The 17,226-nt window shown below is 40.4% G+C and overlaps 2 protein-coding genes across 9 annotated transcripts in view; both read left to right on the top strand.

The window, feature by feature from the left end:
• The first annotated feature begins 3,565 nt into the window (after positions 1 to 3,565).
• socs7 (suppressor of cytokine signaling 7) lies at positions 3,566 to 10,630 on the top strand. 2 transcript variants are annotated; one of them, XM_047043511.1, is made up of 10 exons: positions 3,567 to 6,033; positions 6,248 to 6,300; positions 6,582 to 6,686; positions 7,994 to 8,122; positions 8,641 to 8,780; positions 8,904 to 9,072; positions 9,232 to 9,360; positions 9,495 to 9,630; positions 9,774 to 9,917; positions 10,544 to 10,630. In XM_047043511.1, the coding sequence occupies exons 1-9, from the start codon at positions 4,484 to 4,486 to the stop codon at positions 9,892 to 9,894; spliced, it is 2,532 nt and encodes an 843-aa protein (XP_046899467.1). In that variant the 5' UTR covers positions 3,567 to 4,483; the 3' UTR covers positions 9,895 to 9,917; positions 10,544 to 10,630. The 2 variants fall into 2 exon arrangements, with proteins under 2 accessions (XP_046899468.1, XP_046899467.1); XM_047043512.1 differs by lacking the exon at positions 6,582 to 6,686 and having other exon boundaries at positions 3,566 to 6,033.
• A 128-nt stretch (positions 10,631 to 10,758) lies between these two features.
• The window catches only part of sp2 (sp2 transcription factor), a 29,265-nt gene continuing 22,797 nt past the window's right edge, over positions 10,759 to 17,226 (top strand). Inside the window, exons 1-4 of one of the 7 annotated variants that reach the window (XM_047043518.1) lie at positions 13,499 to 13,575; positions 15,821 to 15,883; positions 16,500 to 16,588; positions 16,767 to 16,943. In XM_047043518.1, coding sequence (XP_046899474.1) covers positions 16,890 to 16,943 — 54 coding nt within the window. In that variant the 5' untranslated portion in view covers positions 13,499 to 13,575; positions 15,821 to 15,883; positions 16,500 to 16,588; positions 16,767 to 16,889. The other 6 variants (XM_047043519.1, XM_047043515.1, XM_047043513.1 and 3 more) reach the window with 6 other exon arrangements.

Below are 17,226 nucleotides of genomic sequence, written 5' to 3'. Positions count from 1 at the left end.
TCCAGATCCTGGGCCGACCTGGGCAGAGTAGAAGGGAGGGAGCAGCAGGACAAGCAAAATACGGTCGATTGTAAAATACATCATGGAACTGTTTCCAAATATCCAGATAAAAAATAATAATGGTTTGTTTTCTTTTTTTTCTCTCCTCTCAAGAAATCACATTGCCGTCAAAGCTTGACATTCTCGTGTGTTCTCCATCATCTTTCTTTTTGTCTCATCTCTTTGACTGGTTGTTGTCATATGGATAGAGGTGTTCGGATGTGTAGAGCAGGATTCTGTAATGTCAAGTAGTCGGTCTGTAGTGCTCTTATATACACACAAGAGTACTATTCTCCATGTATGCCCACACAGTCTCTCTCATAAACTCTCAACTACACATCCAGCCTTAGTTAGGAATCCCACAACACTGATACAGATTCTGACATATTCCAGTGCAGTTCTTTTCCAAGCATATCCAGCGTCCTTGCATTGTCTTGTTTCTATATTCCGAACTCCCTTTCCAGGGAAGCAGAGACATGATTAATGAGAGAGAGGCACGTCGCACTACAGATCTGAGCAGATGCAGAATGACAACAGCAGGGAGGATGGTGCCTAATCAAAGTTGAGGGAGTCCTTGATAGCATCAACAGAGAGAACGTTTTAGACTGATACTGAAGGTAGGAAGAATAGCTCTTCTCCTTCTGTTGCCTCCTTACACAATGTTGCTGCAGAGCATCTCTCTCTGGTTACTCTCTCTTTAATCTCTTTTTCCCTCCCTTCCTCAATCTCTCACACAAAATCCATCCCTCTTACTCCTCCCCTTTCAAAATGCTGGGAATGTTCATGTACCAGTTATGGGGGGTAATGAGAGTGGCACATCTGTTGGCTGCAGAGGCTTTGTGAGTGCATGTTTGTGTGTATGCGTGTTTGTGTCTGTGCATATGTGTGTACGTAGGCATAAGAGAGGATGATGCAAGTCGAATTTTAAGCCCCCTTTATTTGAGCATCCATCAAAATCCCACACTCGATGGATTAACCCCTTGGATACTATTTTCACTATCACTCTAGGTACAAAGGAATATTCCTCAAATTCATTCTGTAGTTGGCCCAATAATAACACTTCACGAGTTCAGTAACACACCAGCGATTGAATAATAATAGCACAGCTAAGCCTGATGCAGTTTGGTGGAGGCTGGTAGCAGAGCCAAGCCTGGGGTCCTGAGGGGACGAGAGTGTGATTACTGGGATGCACAGGAATGAATGATGATGTGAAGGATGCATGCATATTTACCAGGCATTGAACTTGGGGTGTGACGGAAAGTCCTAGTGGGTCACGGCCAAGCATCAGCTCAAGCAGATCCCCAAAAGGAACAGACTCATCTAGCGGGCTGCAGCAAGGCTGATGCGAGCATGAGTGTGATGAAGGTCAGGAAGGTTGGTCCTGACGTGAGAGTGGTATGCCTGGGAGGACCAGCGACCCAGGAGCTGGATGTTGTGGTAGGCAACGCCTTGGCTGGAAGCCGAGGAGGCCGCACCAATCCTGTATGAATGTGCTGAGTAAAGGGAGGGGTCAATACCTGATTTGGCGAGGATGAGTAAGTAAGTAAGTAAGACTTTATTTATATAGCACATTTCATACAGGAATTGCAGCTCAAGGTGCTTTACATAAAATCAACAAAAACAATGAGGCGCAGAGGATGGTGGAACCAGAAACGGAAGGCAACGTGTCCTGATTCCGTGGTGAATAGACCATGACATATTCTGTGGCTCTGCAATGTGGCATGTGAACTCAAAGAAATTAATCAAGAAAAATAACCAGTACCAGCATTTTTTGACTGTCTCACAGACTAAAATAAGTTTATGTACCTACAGTCTCATTCCCCTTGCCTTGATCAATAATTATTTCAATTGTTTATTAAAGATCCTGTCAAGTGGAATTGAAAATGAGTTTTAAGTTCATCACACCACAGAAGAATGTGTTGTTGACTACCCATCCAAATTCGAACAAAAAAAAAAACAGACAAGTATGTTAAATTAGACTTTGAGAAATCGTGAGAAAATCAGCAGTCTTCTCTGCTTGAGACTAGTGTGGCGTGTCGCGTGGAAGCTGAAGCTCCGCCCCCTCGGATGTATTGAATTTACCAACAACAGCAACACTACATTACATTTACATTTAGCAGACGCTCTTATCCAGAGCGACTTACAGTAAGTACAGGGACATTCCCCCCGAGGCAAGTAGGGTGAAGTGCCAAGGACACAACACGGCACGGCCGGGAATCAAACTGGTAACCTTCTGATTACTAGCCCGATTACCTAACCACTCAGCCATCTGACTCCCACACTAGGTAAATCAATTGCAGATATCAGAACAGTCATACCTGCAGTCTCTGAGTGTTTTATATGTTAATTATTTTGTCTTCGCATCGTACCAGCTGAGTAACAGAATGCAGCTGTCTGTGATCTGACGTAGATCGGTTGCTGTGACGTAGATCAGTCGGGTTTTGGCTCCGCCTATACAAAACCTGAGCTGAAAACGGAAGAGATACTGTTCAATGGTCTAACTTCACATTTCAGTGCAACAAAGTTTTCGCGCTTTGCACATGCTTTCAGTATTTAATGTACTGAGAAGCAAATCATGGAATTTGCTTTACAGGATCTTTAAGCATTGCTATAGTGCAGAATTAAGTTCCTCATTGGTAGTGTGCAGTGGCACCTACTGGAAAAACGGTGTAAAACCTTATGTTTTACAATGTGATGGCTGTCAAACTATTGCAATAGTGGGCTCTAATAAGTGTAATTATTATTTGTCAGAGGATACAAAGAGATGAAAGGTTCTGGAAGGACACTGTCTTGTATTAGCTATGTGTACTTACATTTACATTTATGCATTTAGCAGACGCTTTTATCCAAAGCGACTTCCAAGAGAGAGCTTTACAAAAGAGCATAGGTCACTGATCATAACAACGAGGTAGTCTCAAACATTGCAAGCAGCCAAAACATGAAGCATACATTGTGAAAAAAATAAACAAGTGCCAAAAGGGAAGACCCATAAGAGCATGCAGTTATACAAGTTACAAATTAAAACAACATGAACCACAAAAAGTGCAGGACTGTACCTGTAGAAGAACAATCAACAGTAAAATATTTCACAGCGAGTACAAGACTTAACTTCGTTATAACTAATCTACAAGAGCAACGAGTCACTCAATAAGAGTACTTCCATATGTGGTGAAAGATGTCTAGTTTATGTCTGTTTGGTACATAGGTACTGTGTACATAGCACCCTTTTGGAATTCTGTCTGCGAAACTTGTATCTACCAAGACTTAAAAAAGTATTTTAAATAAAAACTTTATCCCGAGAGGCAGTTCCTGGAAGCAGACATAGTAAAAGACACAACCCATAACATTTAACAGGACACATTTTTGTTGTACCTATGATATGGACAGTTTATTCATTTCACAGGTTACAATGAATTTAATGGCACAACCTTTTATGTGAGTTAGCTTAGTACATTATGACACTCCAAGGACATAATATATATTTGTATTATGCATACATTACAGTATATTTGAATACTTGGGTTGATTAACTGTCTCACACCATATTCAGGAAAATTAACTCTGAGAGTATGTGAAAAGGTAGGCTATCTGACAGACTCCACCCTTACAGCTCTGCTTAGGGACAGTCTGTTCTTCACAAAGTTTACTTTTTTCACAGTTATACTTATATAGGCCCAAACGATACTATTTTGGCCTATATAAAATCCAAGCAATGTTCACTGGAACCAAATTTTATTTTCAGCCAAATGGAATTGGACACAGTTTATGAATTAACATACCAAAATCTGTTATGTACCAATAACACACTGGCAGAATAAGAGAAGGTAGGCAACATACGGTCCATAACCGACGGTATAAATTATTGTTTGGCATCAGGGAATCATATAAAGATTGAAATCAATTAAGCTACTTTAAATTAGAAAGTAAACACATTTAAAATCGCATAAACACTGAATTCATCTTTACGTGGGTGGGTTGGATAGATTGCAGAAATTCCTTTAGTGCTATCTCGAATTCTTATATGGTAGGTTGTTCAAATAGGCTACAGGCTTGGGAAAAGCGAACACGGAGAACCAGGATTTGCGGAAGTGAGGGAGCGGGTGGGGCTTCGGGAACATGAGCGATAGTGGTCGTAGACTTCCGAGGCTTTTACTCTGTGAAATATGTTTAGACCGTATGTTTGACCCTTGGGCTCGCCAGATAATATGAACAAATGGAATAACTATACTATGTTTGCGCACAATCGTCGAGAGAATATAAAGATTAGCCTCCCAATACATTGAAGCGATGATGAAAGAACGCTTGAAATAGTTTGTATTGGGTTGTAGCATTTTTATGTTACATTACGGTTTTGTCCTTTCGTGACTATTGGCTAAAAACAGTTAAATAACTGCGGTAGCTATGTGAAGTAAAGATCGCTTATTCCGCGAAATAAGGAATAATTATGAGCAACGTACAAGATATGTCTCCCGATTTTGTCTTGATGCGCCTGGTTTCAGCGGCCGAGGATGACCGTTTGGACGAAGAGAATGGGAATGTGTCGTCGGGTAGCGTGATGGCAGGACTCGGTAAGAAGGTCTTGACTCATAGCAACATGAAAGGAAGCTTGGAATTCACCCGAGATCCTATAGCAGGCCTCGCAAATTCAAGTCATCCCTCGTCGTTGAACAATGCACACACGAGCTGCGGAACGACTGCACCTGACATGGGAGTGATGGCGACTAGACCATTGCTGTCTATTCCTCCTTCTCAACTGAGCGCCACGGAGGCCCAAGGATTGGAGTTCTCTCACAGAAGCGGCCTAGGGCCCCAGCTCTTGGTGTTTCCTAATATATTACGGGATGGTGAGGGTATATTAGATCGTGCAACCGACCGTCGGAATCATCCGAGGGACCAAATTTGTTTTGACAAGATCTCCGGTTCTGCCTCCGACCTAACTGGGGGTAGCAATAACAATACGTTCAACGCTGGTGACGTGCAACAGCAGAATAATCTGGCCCAGAGTTGGGGTCTGCATCCCCAGGTGACATTGACTACGATGGTTGCAGATATCGAAAGGAGTGAACTATGCCACCGGCACCGTTTCATTACCAATTCGCCAAACTGGCCCTTGTTATCTGATGAATCCAACCCATTTACCGTGATAGAATCGAAATGGGACTGCACAACCACAGACAGAGAGAGGTCCGTTTTTGACTTAGCCAGGAGGTTCGGCGAGCTGGGAGTCGGTGCCGTACCTAAGATGTTATTCAAGAACGGAGAGCTGCTTCAGTGCTCTTGCCCGGGCGCTCATGGGTCGGCAGCGGCAGGGATGGGACCTAGGGATGATCCTACAGAGACTAGCGATGCTTTGTTGGTGTTGGAGGGGCTGGGGACTGGGGATGTATCTGGTCTGGGTATGGATAACTGTCCGGAGGATGAGTCGGATGACACTGGAGAAGGCGCATTTTTGCTCAATAGAAAAAGGGAAATAGTTCAGAAGATGTCAGGAACTTTTTCGCAAAACAGTTTTCAAGTAGAGTTCAATAAACAGGGGGAGGGGGTCGCCTCGCGGTCTTGCTTTTCAGCGCATCAAGACCCACAGGTATATAGTTTACCTAATCCTAATGGTCAAGCAACTTCCGAAATTGCACACGATCCTGAGTTACCCACCTCACCAGTGGTAGGCCTACTCACAAATGGACCAAACTCAAACCTAGGTGCCAGTCCAAACACTAGCCAAGCATCGACACCTCGCAGGAGACCAGACAGGTGCCCTAGTGTGCCACGGACCCCTCCCGGGCAAGGAAATAGTGAAGATAAAACATTTAAAGTCCCAGGAAAGTCCAGGAAAGGATCGCTAAAAATTTGTTTGAGTAAACTTTTTAGAACTAAAAGTTGTAGTGGTTCTAATAACCTTCTGGACAAAAGGCAATCAGTGGCCTATTCCATAACCTCCGCCGGAAGTCTGATGGATATGGCAAGCGCAAGTGGTGGGGAGCAGGATGTAAACAGGTACAGAATTCAAATATATTACTGTGTTGATTACTTGATTATATAGACTTGCTAACAGCAAAAATAAGAAAAGCTTCTTCCTAGCATCCAGGCCTATTTTTATAATGATCTTACAACTTGCCACTAACATCTGCACTGTTTAAAGTCTGTGTAAAGTAGACTGTACTGTTTCAAACCTTTGTCATTTCTCTCTCTTTAACCACAACCAACCCAGACTGACCAGGCCCCAAAGTGCCTTTTCCCCTGCTTCCTTCTCTGCATTTACTGGTAAGCAGCTTAGATTTTTACACGTCCTGCCCTGATGTGGAATAACACGAATGCAAACAACAGGCTCTTGCACATGCATGTAAAGCTGGACATGGTTTCCTAAAGCATATTCCATTAAGCAGTATTTTATCCCCTGACGACCAAGGATACCCGCACATTGCATGCTCAAATGCTGTATGTTAACACCTGTTGCTCTGCTCTGCTATTTCCTATTCTTCACTTTCACTCACTTTCTCCTTTCAATTGTTCTTTCTCCAACCCTTCTTCATTTCTGGAATCAGGTGAGACCGTATCCTTAGTAGATGTGGACATCTCAAGGAGGGAAGCAAACACTCCCCACCCTCCCACACCTCCACCTCCTCCACGTCGAAGTCTCAGTCTATTAGGTATTCTTTCTTTCTTTCTTTCTAGTATTCTCTCCATCTTACACTAACTCACACTTACACACACGCACATAGCCGCAGGGACATATTTTATCAGGGGTGTGCTGGGGGGGGGGGGGGGGGGGGGGGGGGGCGGGGGGTGGCGGGGCTTAATGTTGCGGGGTGGTCCCGCGGGAAAATCATTTCAATTAATATCATTTTAAATTATCGTGCTGTCAGCAGGGGGTGTTGCAGCACCCTCAGCACCCTTAGTTCCCGCGGCCATGCACACACACACACACATACACATAAACTTAAGGCATTCCTATGAAGGGTATTAGTCCATGTTAACTCCTTTGTACTTGCTTAAACTGTACAAACCTCTCTGCCAGTCACTGCCCATAGGCTAATGGAAACACAGATGACCTCAAACCCACACAGATTACTGTTTGTCTTGCCTCCTTTATGCCACCTTTTCTTAAATGTTTGACATCCTTACATTTCACAATAGATGTATTTTCAAAGTGAGATATATTGTTTCTTGTCCACGTAAACCCAGTACTGTGTAATGTTACAATGTGAAGTCTATACAGTAGTGTAGTGGAAAAAAGCTTATGATGTTAGGTGTCTGTAACAGTGGTCTGTTTGTTATAGTGAAGCATGGCGACACTACCCGACTTGATGGAGAAGTTCTCTGCTACTTAATTCATGCAACTTCTAAAGACTTTGTAGAACTGAACTTCATACTTTGAAAAATATATTCCTTTTCTTAGAAGGACTTTGTTGCTGACGAAAAATCTTACAAAACAGTATTTCTCAACCTAGTTATTAGTTTGGAATATTGCTTTTTAGCTAGATGATTGTTGATTGAAGGGAACAAGCACTGGATTTTGCTACAGTGGAGTCAATTAATTAAATATTATGTCATGCAACTACACCAATGTGGATACATGTACTTTTTAAAATTATATTTGTTGTGGCAGATTTCTAAATACATTTTTGTCACTATAATTGTGGACACGGGTAACAATTTGTATGTCTAGAACAGATGCCAACTCCATATGCAGTGTCACATCAATTTTCACAAAAACACTTTAAAAGCATTCAGTGTATTAATACTAAAGCTTTTTGTTAGAATTGGACAGGCCATAGTAAAGCAAACTTGATTTAAATAATTGGTTACTGCCCTTTACTGATAACTGGAATTTTTCTTGGGTCATATATACATAATACATGATATAGGTCCTTTGGGCCAGAGATAAAACATCCTTGCACACACCCCCTACCCTTCCCTGGTTTGAATCCTTCCATTCCCTGCCGCTTTGTTCCAGATGACATAGGTGGGCAGCAGCCTGTGCCTTTCCTAGTGAGTGTGGTTGGGGCATCCCTTCAGTCCCTTCCCCTGCCTCTTCCTCCTCCTCCCTCCCATGCCACCATCCAACATAGTATCAGCCTCAATGGTAAGATAGCTGGGGGTAAAGAGTGGAGTGTGTTTGGGATTCATGGATCTTAAGCCCAAGCCTAAAGTTGAGCTAGAGTGAGGAGTTTGACTCATTACAGTATTATTATGAAGACTGATACATATTCCTTATATTTAGTCCTTTATAATTATTAAAAATGTATTGATTTATACATATACTTTTATATATATTTATATATATTTCGGAATATGTGAAATAGGACACATATCATGACCATGATAAACATAGCTATTCACATTGTACATCCAACATACACCTCTTGTTAACATATATAAACCGGTTGGCAACTTAAAATTGAATTATTCTTCCAGAATAGAAACCAGTCAATCAAAATGTAATCATAGTAGTTTTAACATTATACTTTCTGTAGAAAAGTCTATGTTTGTGGTAAATGCTTGATTTGGTTGCATTTATGATTAGTGGCACCTATGTTTGTGGTTCAGATCACATTGTCTCTATGAAGAGTAATTTCTAAATGTTTCTCTGTTTTATTTCAGATGCATTTCTCAGAGTGCTGCCATACTCCCACCCCTCACAGATTGACAATCCACATCGACTTGCCACACCTCCCATACTTTTCCCACTCAGACGACCAGAAGCTAGTAACTTTACTGCTAGTATAAGAGAACTGGAGAAGGTACACCATGATGCCAGTTGTGCTTGTGCATTTGTGCAAGCACTCTGTGGCTGTGTGTCAGAGACAGATTGGGGTAAAGTAATAATATATTTGATCTTCATCACATGCTTATCTTTCCTCCAGTGTGGTTGGTATTGGGGTCCCATGAACTGGGAAGATGCAGAGATGAAGTTAAAGGGGAAACCTGATGGCTCGTTTCTGGTTCGAGACAGCTCTGACCCTCGTTACATCCTCAGTCTCAGCTTCCGCTCACAGGGTGTCACACACCACACACGCATGGAGCACTACAGGGGTTAGTAATCAGGCAGTGATTGAATAAACACAATTAAGCTAAAAATAAATTTAAAATAAATACAATTATACAATTATCATATGTATTGTCTGTCTGTGTAATCCCTATGAATTTAAGACTGTACCTCGATGGTGTGACCATCCGTATTCCTGTCTGTAGGTACCTTCAGTTTATGGTGTCACCCAAAATTTGAAGATCGCTGCCATTCAGTGGTGGAGTTCATCGAGCGTGCCATTATGCACTCCAAGAATGGCAAATTTCTTTACTTCCTGCGATCCAGGGTGCCAGGTAAAATAAAGTCAAAAATTCACACACAGCCTGACCCAATCCCAAAATACTGGAAACATCACTTTATTAGTGAATCTTCAGTCAACATAGCCCTTTAGGTCACTTTTATCGTGGTTTTTGTCTGTGTATGCAAGGGCTCCCCCCTACCCCGGTGCAGCTACTCTACCCTGTATCTCGCTTCAGCAACGTCAAGTCCCTGCAGCACCTCTGTCGCTTTTGCATCCGACAGATGGTTCGCATTGACCACATCCAGGAGCTGCCACTGCCCAAGTACTGGTCTTTCTTAATATTTATTTGAGTGTCTTTTGTTACTTGTCTATGTTAAACACAATTATGTGATGAATTCTAAATGCCTCTTGGCCTGTGATAACTCATTAAAAGATAGGTTTCTCATTTGAATTCTTCCTTTTCAGACCATTAATATCATACCTGAGGAAATTTTACTACTATGATCCTGAGGAAGAGATGTACTTGTCAATCAAAAACATCTGTCCAGGGGTTGGCATAGAGCAAGATACTGGGTCTCAGACGTAGCAGTAGAGTTATTTTTCACTCTGGTAAGTTTTATCACTTTATAATAAATTATTGTTATGAGAGACAAGCGTTAATTTAAGTCTCATGTTATCTTCCCTCTTATTTTATTTGAGGGAAGTTGACACAGTGTCCAGTTAGCATATAGTAGAAACAGTTTAAAATGATGAAGAAAATGTTCATTTAATAGGGAGGATTTAGTCGACGGGTTCTTGCACTGAAAATTTCATTTTTATTTGTTTCTTCTTTTTGGCATTCAATTACTATTCAATGCAAATGCTAAAGTAAAGGTGCCACATGTAATATTTTAGTTTATAGTAATAATAATAAACAAATAATTATTAATCATTTTTAGGTATTAATAAAAGTGAAATGTAGGGGGTTAGCGAAGGGAAAATTTAAAAGTACCTCATGGTACACACTAGGACAAGGATCACCATGGTGGGCACAGAAAGGGATTCTGTACTAAGCTAGCTTTGCAATACAATTCACTTCCCCAAACTTGCAGATAATGAAAAACTGATTAATATGGTCATGCTACTATTGTAGATGTATGAACAAAAATACATATGTAAATACATTTAATAGTTATGAAGTGTTACAAGTATGTTGTGTAGTGCATTGATTCTCAAAGTTGTATCACCTTTTACAGATTCCCTTTGGGAGGACTGAACTATACTGGTCTGCCAGTCTTCCATTATCAATACAGATGAGTCCTCTACCAAGTCTGTTTCCAATCAGATGACTCATTACTTGATTTTGTCCAATGAGGTGATAGGGGATGGAATTGTCCATATTGATGCACACACAGGCAAACTGGACATCCCCTATAGAAGATGTATTGGAAACTACCTGACACCTGCAACATGGAAACAAAAATATTGAGATATTGACTGCACCTAAGAACTGGAGTCCAAAACATGATGCGCTGGTCCAGTTGTACAACAATGGTTTGCTATCATTTCCTTATTTATTTAATTTTTGGAGTGAGGGTTGCAGTTGGACTGAAATATACTGTACCCTCAGGATGATAGATGGTCATGGATGATCTTTATCTGTTTGTTTTATTTCTAAAAGTCCTTGATTGTAACTTGCTCTTCTTGTTCCTCTGTACCCCTAGCTGGCTAAGAGGCTCAGTATTTTCAGTAAAATACAGAAAAAAGCACCCCTTGTCATTAACCTTTGATTCCATAATGGACAGATTTGGGGGGAAATAGGGGGAATTTGTGGGTAGTCAGTATACATGTAAGAACATTTATAATACATGGATAGTGGTTAATTGAGGGATTGGACAGCTATTCATCTAGCAGATGCTTTTATGCAAAGCAATTAATTGCACAGAAAGGAGATTATACAGGTCCACATCACCGATACAGTTTTTCAGAAGAAGGCTGCCTGATAAATACTTGAATATGCTTAGGCCTATATTTATGTGTTTGCTATTTAAAACAAGGCTGCATTAACCATTAGCACAGTTCTGCACAGTCCTAGATTGACATTTTCAGTGGAGTAGTCAGGGCAATGGAGTTTTTTCACATATTATTTATACTTTTGTCTCACCAGGATGTAACATATTATAGGCTGTACTATAGCATCAAATGAACTATCATAGCAGTATCCTATATAGTTATAGTATACATAATAGTATATCTACCACTTAAGTCACTATTGTTATTAACTGAGCATGCAATGATTCCACTAGTTCCAAGTTATAACCATATTTATACAAGCATTTCCCACAACTTTACAATTTCACACCGGGAAAGCTTTGAAACAGGTGAACACTGGTTGAATACTCATTTACATTCGGCAAAAGTTCAGCTTTAACCATTCAACTCAAGTAGTTTGGCTTAAGGTTTGAGGCAATTGCCTTTATAAGCACCTCCACTTTAGATTAAGTGGAGGTTCATTCATTTACATATAATTATACATCTTAGTGCACTCAGTAAGAGTAATGTGAGTAATACTATTATGCAACAGCAGTTCTAGCTCATTGAAGTAGCATGTCATCGTTTTGACTAGAAATAAGCATTTGTTTGAGAGGCAGAATATTTGTCTCAAAAAGCATTCCCCCAATTCCACCTAATATGTTGACCTACAATCAATGCAGGCGTCCATCCGTATGTATCCATCTGACTACATGTCACTCGACCAAAATGGATATCATTGTAAATTTGACTGTCTTGACTCGTCAGTATTGGGCGTTCAAGACGTCAGTGAAATGTAAAGCCATTGCAATAGGTCCAAGCCTTTGTCATCGTTGGTCATTTAGAACTGCCTTCTAAAACAAATCTAATCTGATCCCCAATTGGTTGAATCTGCGTCCATCTTTGGCTGGAAGAAAATACAGATTTTTCATTAGGTAACTTAAATTTCAGTCACAAGGGTATTCGTCTTTGATTGGCTTACCATGCCGTTCTTCAGTGAACGAGCATGTGTGGATTGGTCCTCGAGCGCGGGCGGTTGCTTGCATGGGTTTGTTCTTGAAGGCTCACGGCGTGACGGAGAGCGAATGTCGTCATGAGCGGTGGGTAGGAATTAAAACATTGGTGTTTATATTACATTGTACTTCGTAAAACTCGTTGGCTGTGTTACACAACACGTCAAGCATGTTTTATTGTAGATACATTTGTTTGGCCTTATTTAAGAGCATCGTTTATATAGCTCTGCACTTCCGGAAAAGGACTGCCTTTTCAGTATCAAAGAGTTTGACTTGCTAGCGATGCATTATCTAGTTAGCATGCTAGCTGACCATTAAGCCACCTAACGTTAGCTAGCTTGTTTTTTTTAATGCACGGCCGTTAGTAACTCTTAGTGTTCCACAATGGAGCATATTGCGTAAGGTACAATAAACTCTTACCATACACAAGTGTAAGACAACTCAAACTGTATTTAGGTAGCTAGCTACTTGATTAAGAAAGTGCCTCTCACTACTCTGTTGCAAGCTAAGTCCAGTAGCCAGCTTGCTAGCTAGTTTAATCGGCTAGCTTTGCGTATGTTTGATGGCGGCACATTTTCAGGCCGCGCTCTCAAATCGGATTTTTTTCGAGTTGAGTAGCTTCCATTAAAGAGACAGTAACATGTTCTTGGAAGATAGAAATACGGTTACCTGCGTCATGTTTTGAATAACACAATGCATGCGTGCCGAAGCACACAGCCAAACCAGCTTCAAAAGCTTTTTTTCAGTTGTTAAAATATCGGGGTGCTGTTGATTGATCCTCAATTAAGTATTACATTCAGCGCGCACCATACAGTAGATTGAGTTGTCATCTAGCCCAGTACCGCTCCCAGGCACACTAATAGCTACTGGAGCAAACCCTTACGGACATCTAACGAGTTTACCGTTAACTATGTACGAGCTATCTTATCACTTGAATGTCACTCAAATAACTACACGTATACAGTTCTCTGTTACAGTGTTACAATATGTTTTGGAGGCAAGATCCGCCTTCTTTAAAACCCCCCCCCGCCCCCCACCTTGCTTGCAATATATTTAGGAAAAACCTTGGGAGAGTAAAACAATGTCTTACAACTTATTTTAAGTCATTTTGCATTTGAAGTAACTATACTATTATAGCAGGCATTCCTGTGTATTAATGTTTTGCAGATCAACAGGACAGTATGGCCACCACTGTTGCTGTCAGTCCCAGCGAGTATCTCCAGCCATCTGCAACGTCATCTCAAGTGAGTCACAGATATTACATTCTCCTGGAACCTGAAATTTAGGCTAGTAAAGTATTAGATTTTTTATTTTTATTTATTTACTTTAACAAAGCTTTGATATGTCAACTGTCAGCATTAATAGGTTGACATAGATCTTTATTTTAATTCGAGTTTTTGTCGTAAACTACTTTTCTTTTCTCTTTCAACTTGCAATTATTTATCCTTCAAAAGGAAATTAGTGTGCAGCAGGGGTCAGAAACACAAACACTGAACAGCATCACTAAATGATTAAAACTAGGGACGCACACAATATACAAATCAAACAAACAGATGAGGACACCTGCTACCGGTCGCCCCCTCTACCCTCTCTTTCTTGTGATTAAAAATCGATTAAAAAAAAGAATAAATAATAATAAAAAAATAACAAAAACATTGGTGAATCGCTAGAAGACTGAATCGGGATTCAAATGTGAATCAATTTCCCCCCCACCCCTAGTATAAACATTGCACTTGCTCTTTTTCCTCTTTCATTGCATAGTGCAGGTGGGTCAATGACATGACGTCTACTTTTCTGAATTTACATTTTTATTTGTAAATGCATAAAAGATCATTAGAGCCTTTCCCATATACATACACAACCTTAACTTTTCCACACCAGTGTTTCCCACACATAGACTAATTTGTGGCGGTACGCCACAGAATCAACACCGGCCGCCACACATTGCGTTCCGTAAAACATTTTTTTTATCGCTATTTAGGTAAAAACACGCAGCGTATTCGTTCAGCTGCATTTCCTTTCCCTGCTCTCCCTCCGTCTCTTTCACGCACGCGTCTTTCTCACATACACACACAGTCACTACGTCAGCACACGTTAGCAACGATGCATACGCCGTTCTAGTGAGACCGACAGCTACATCAGCGAGCCTTCAGCATTAGTGCCGTAGCTAAAGGTCTAGGAAAGTTGAGGCTACTTTTCGCTAGGTACCGACGGACATGTCTTAATCAAAGGTTCCCCTTCATTCTTTTGGTGAGAAGTTTCAAGAGCTAGCTGGCGTCATGGAGCCGACCAGTTAAATAGTTATTTAGCACCCTGTATGCAGCGTCGCTACCTGCATATGCAGAAATTATTTGTTTGATGTTGTTGATTTTGTGAATTATTTAGACCCCCCCCCCCCCCCCGGTCTGACATGAAATAACACCCCCCCCCCGCCACATATAGATTTCTAATCTGTGGGAAACACTGCACACCTTACAGTTATTGGCAATTTGTCAGTTATTTGAAGTGCAAAATATCATGTGATGCAACTGTCCAGCCATGACTACTTAAAACAAATAGTTTTAAATCAATGTAAATCTATTCTAATTTATGTCTGAGGCAGTAACTCAGTAGCCTGGCTCTGCCCTCCTATGTACTTCCGCTCAATTTGGATTTTGCTTCTGTACTAGGTCTGGGATGTCGGTACCAAAGTCGGTTTCCAGAAACAAATTTTTTGTAGGTCCAATCAGCGAACAGAGGGTTGGCTGAGAACGATGACGTTAATGTCGTGCACTTGTTTGAGTAGTTCAGTAATGGCGGCGGGGAAAGATGCGAGCGAAACTATTCTGCCGTTGTGGCAACGCTGCCGAATATAGGTTAAAGCCGGAGCAAGAACATTCCTTGCTGAGTTTTGTTGGTGGCCATTATGTTGTGGCCCTCCTCCCCACGGGGTTCGGGAAAAGTTTGATTTTCCAGCTACGGCAGCTAGCTCCGTTACAGTAGTGGTGAAGGAGTTGGCTAAGGCGAACGCTTGCGATTGGTTATGGCAAATCCGAGTGGCTCTGGGCGGACCCAATAGTTTTAAACTTTAACAGAGGACCCGCTTTCAAGGAAGTTAACGTTTGTCAATCGAGACATCCCAGACCCTCTGTACAAATGAAATGTACGAGGGTCTGGTTAGGACCAGGCTAGTAACTCAGGGGGCTGAGTTCGATTCCGACCTGGGTCATTTCATGCATGTCGCCCGCTTTTGTCTTCTTTGCTGTCCTGTCTCTTTCAAACTGTTTCCATCAATATAAATAAAAGCCAAAAAGTCCCCCCCAAATATCTTAACAAATAGTGAATTATGTTCTATTCGGTAAAATATCAAACATGTTTTGTTTTCCTGGATAAAATTAAATAGCATTTGCATTTATATTTCCATCAAAGTACACAAATGAATGTTGTCCAGAGATGTTCATTTTAATAATCCGTCAAGAAAATACAATTTTGGGACTTTTATTTTGAAAGCATTTCAAGGACATGCAGTGATGTCCTAGCTGCATGCCAAGGACCCAAGAATACATCTAGCAGGTTAGTAAATCTCAAAAATCTGGATTTTTTTTGCCCTTTTTAACTACTGGAATGTAGTTGCCACTTATGGATGTTGTTTGGTGGGGCTTAATATACATTGGGGTTTAGATTTTTTTAAATCTGCAAATCTAATGTTTCTGAACATTTTTTTAGTGAACTTTGATGGGAAGAATGTATAATTTAGGTGTCAAATTCAAGTGGCTGTAAAATGTGTATATGGTTAGACCATTGCAGAACATTATTATAGATATATGTCCAACAACATTTTTTGTGCATTTGTATTAAATTCATAATTTGTATACAATACGTTCTATATTGTAGTATAATTTGGCATAGATTTGTCTGCAATATCAGTCATTCTCCCCAATAACTCAGAAATGACTTATTTGTAAAAACAATATATAGCAAGAAATTCAAGGGCATAGGTTTGTTTGCAAATGTGGGTGGGACAGTTTTTTTTACTGGATATGGTCATTATAACAATATTGATATAAGAGTTACCTTTTTCAAAAAGTGTCCATAATGGTTAAAGGTCAACATATAATGAAACCTGATGACATTTAATTCAGATTATTATGCGTTAATTAATCAGTTTTTATTTTAACCCATTTCCAAGATGGCACTCACCAAAGAAAACAATGCTTGCCACAGCGTTGGTTCTGGCCCTGCCGAAGAGCTCGAATACCTTGCTAGAAGAAAAGAAAGGTAAGAACTAAAAGTAATGTAACATGATGTACATATTTTTGCTGTGTGTTTCTGTCATGTTAGGAGTGATATTCTTTTCTTTAACGTGTTCAACTTTCTGTTGCCGTCTATAATTGGTCTAAAATTGACTATGTACAAATTTATGTTTATGGCGTGACATTATACACTACTGTTTCAGCTGCCAAAGAAGAAAACAGATGCGAAAGATTACGTATTCAGAATAAACTGAGCTGTCAGAGAGAGAAGAAGAAACAGAGACAAATGGAGGGCTGCATCCAGAAGTTACAGGCATAGGAAAGAGATGGAAAATGTGGTGTTAAACCATACACCACCATCTATAGAGAACATGGCTGATGTAAGCCAGATTTTTAATGAAAGTTTTTTCTTTCTTTTTTTTTCCGAAACATTGTTAAGTTCAGATTTGAATGAAATCGGTATGATTTGTGTGTCCAAGAGAATCCTACCAAATAACAATAAAAACATGTTGATGCATTTTTTTTGTATGACATTTTTGTATTGATCTTTTAAAATACAAATTTAATCACATGGTCTTTCGGGGTGATACAGCCAGCTATTATGTGGTGTAACCAATGAATGTATCCAATTTTTGTGTCTGAAACATTCATCACTAATATAGT

Source organism: Hypomesus transpacificus, chromosome 21, assembly GCF_021917145.1.
Source record: "Hypomesus transpacificus isolate Combined female chromosome 21, fHypTra1, whole genome shotgun sequence".
Lineage (NCBI taxonomy): Eukaryota > Metazoa > Chordata > Actinopteri > Osmeriformes > Osmeridae > Hypomesus > Hypomesus transpacificus.
Note: the sequence above shows the minus strand (reverse complement) of the source record. Positions and strands in the feature narration are given on the sequence as shown.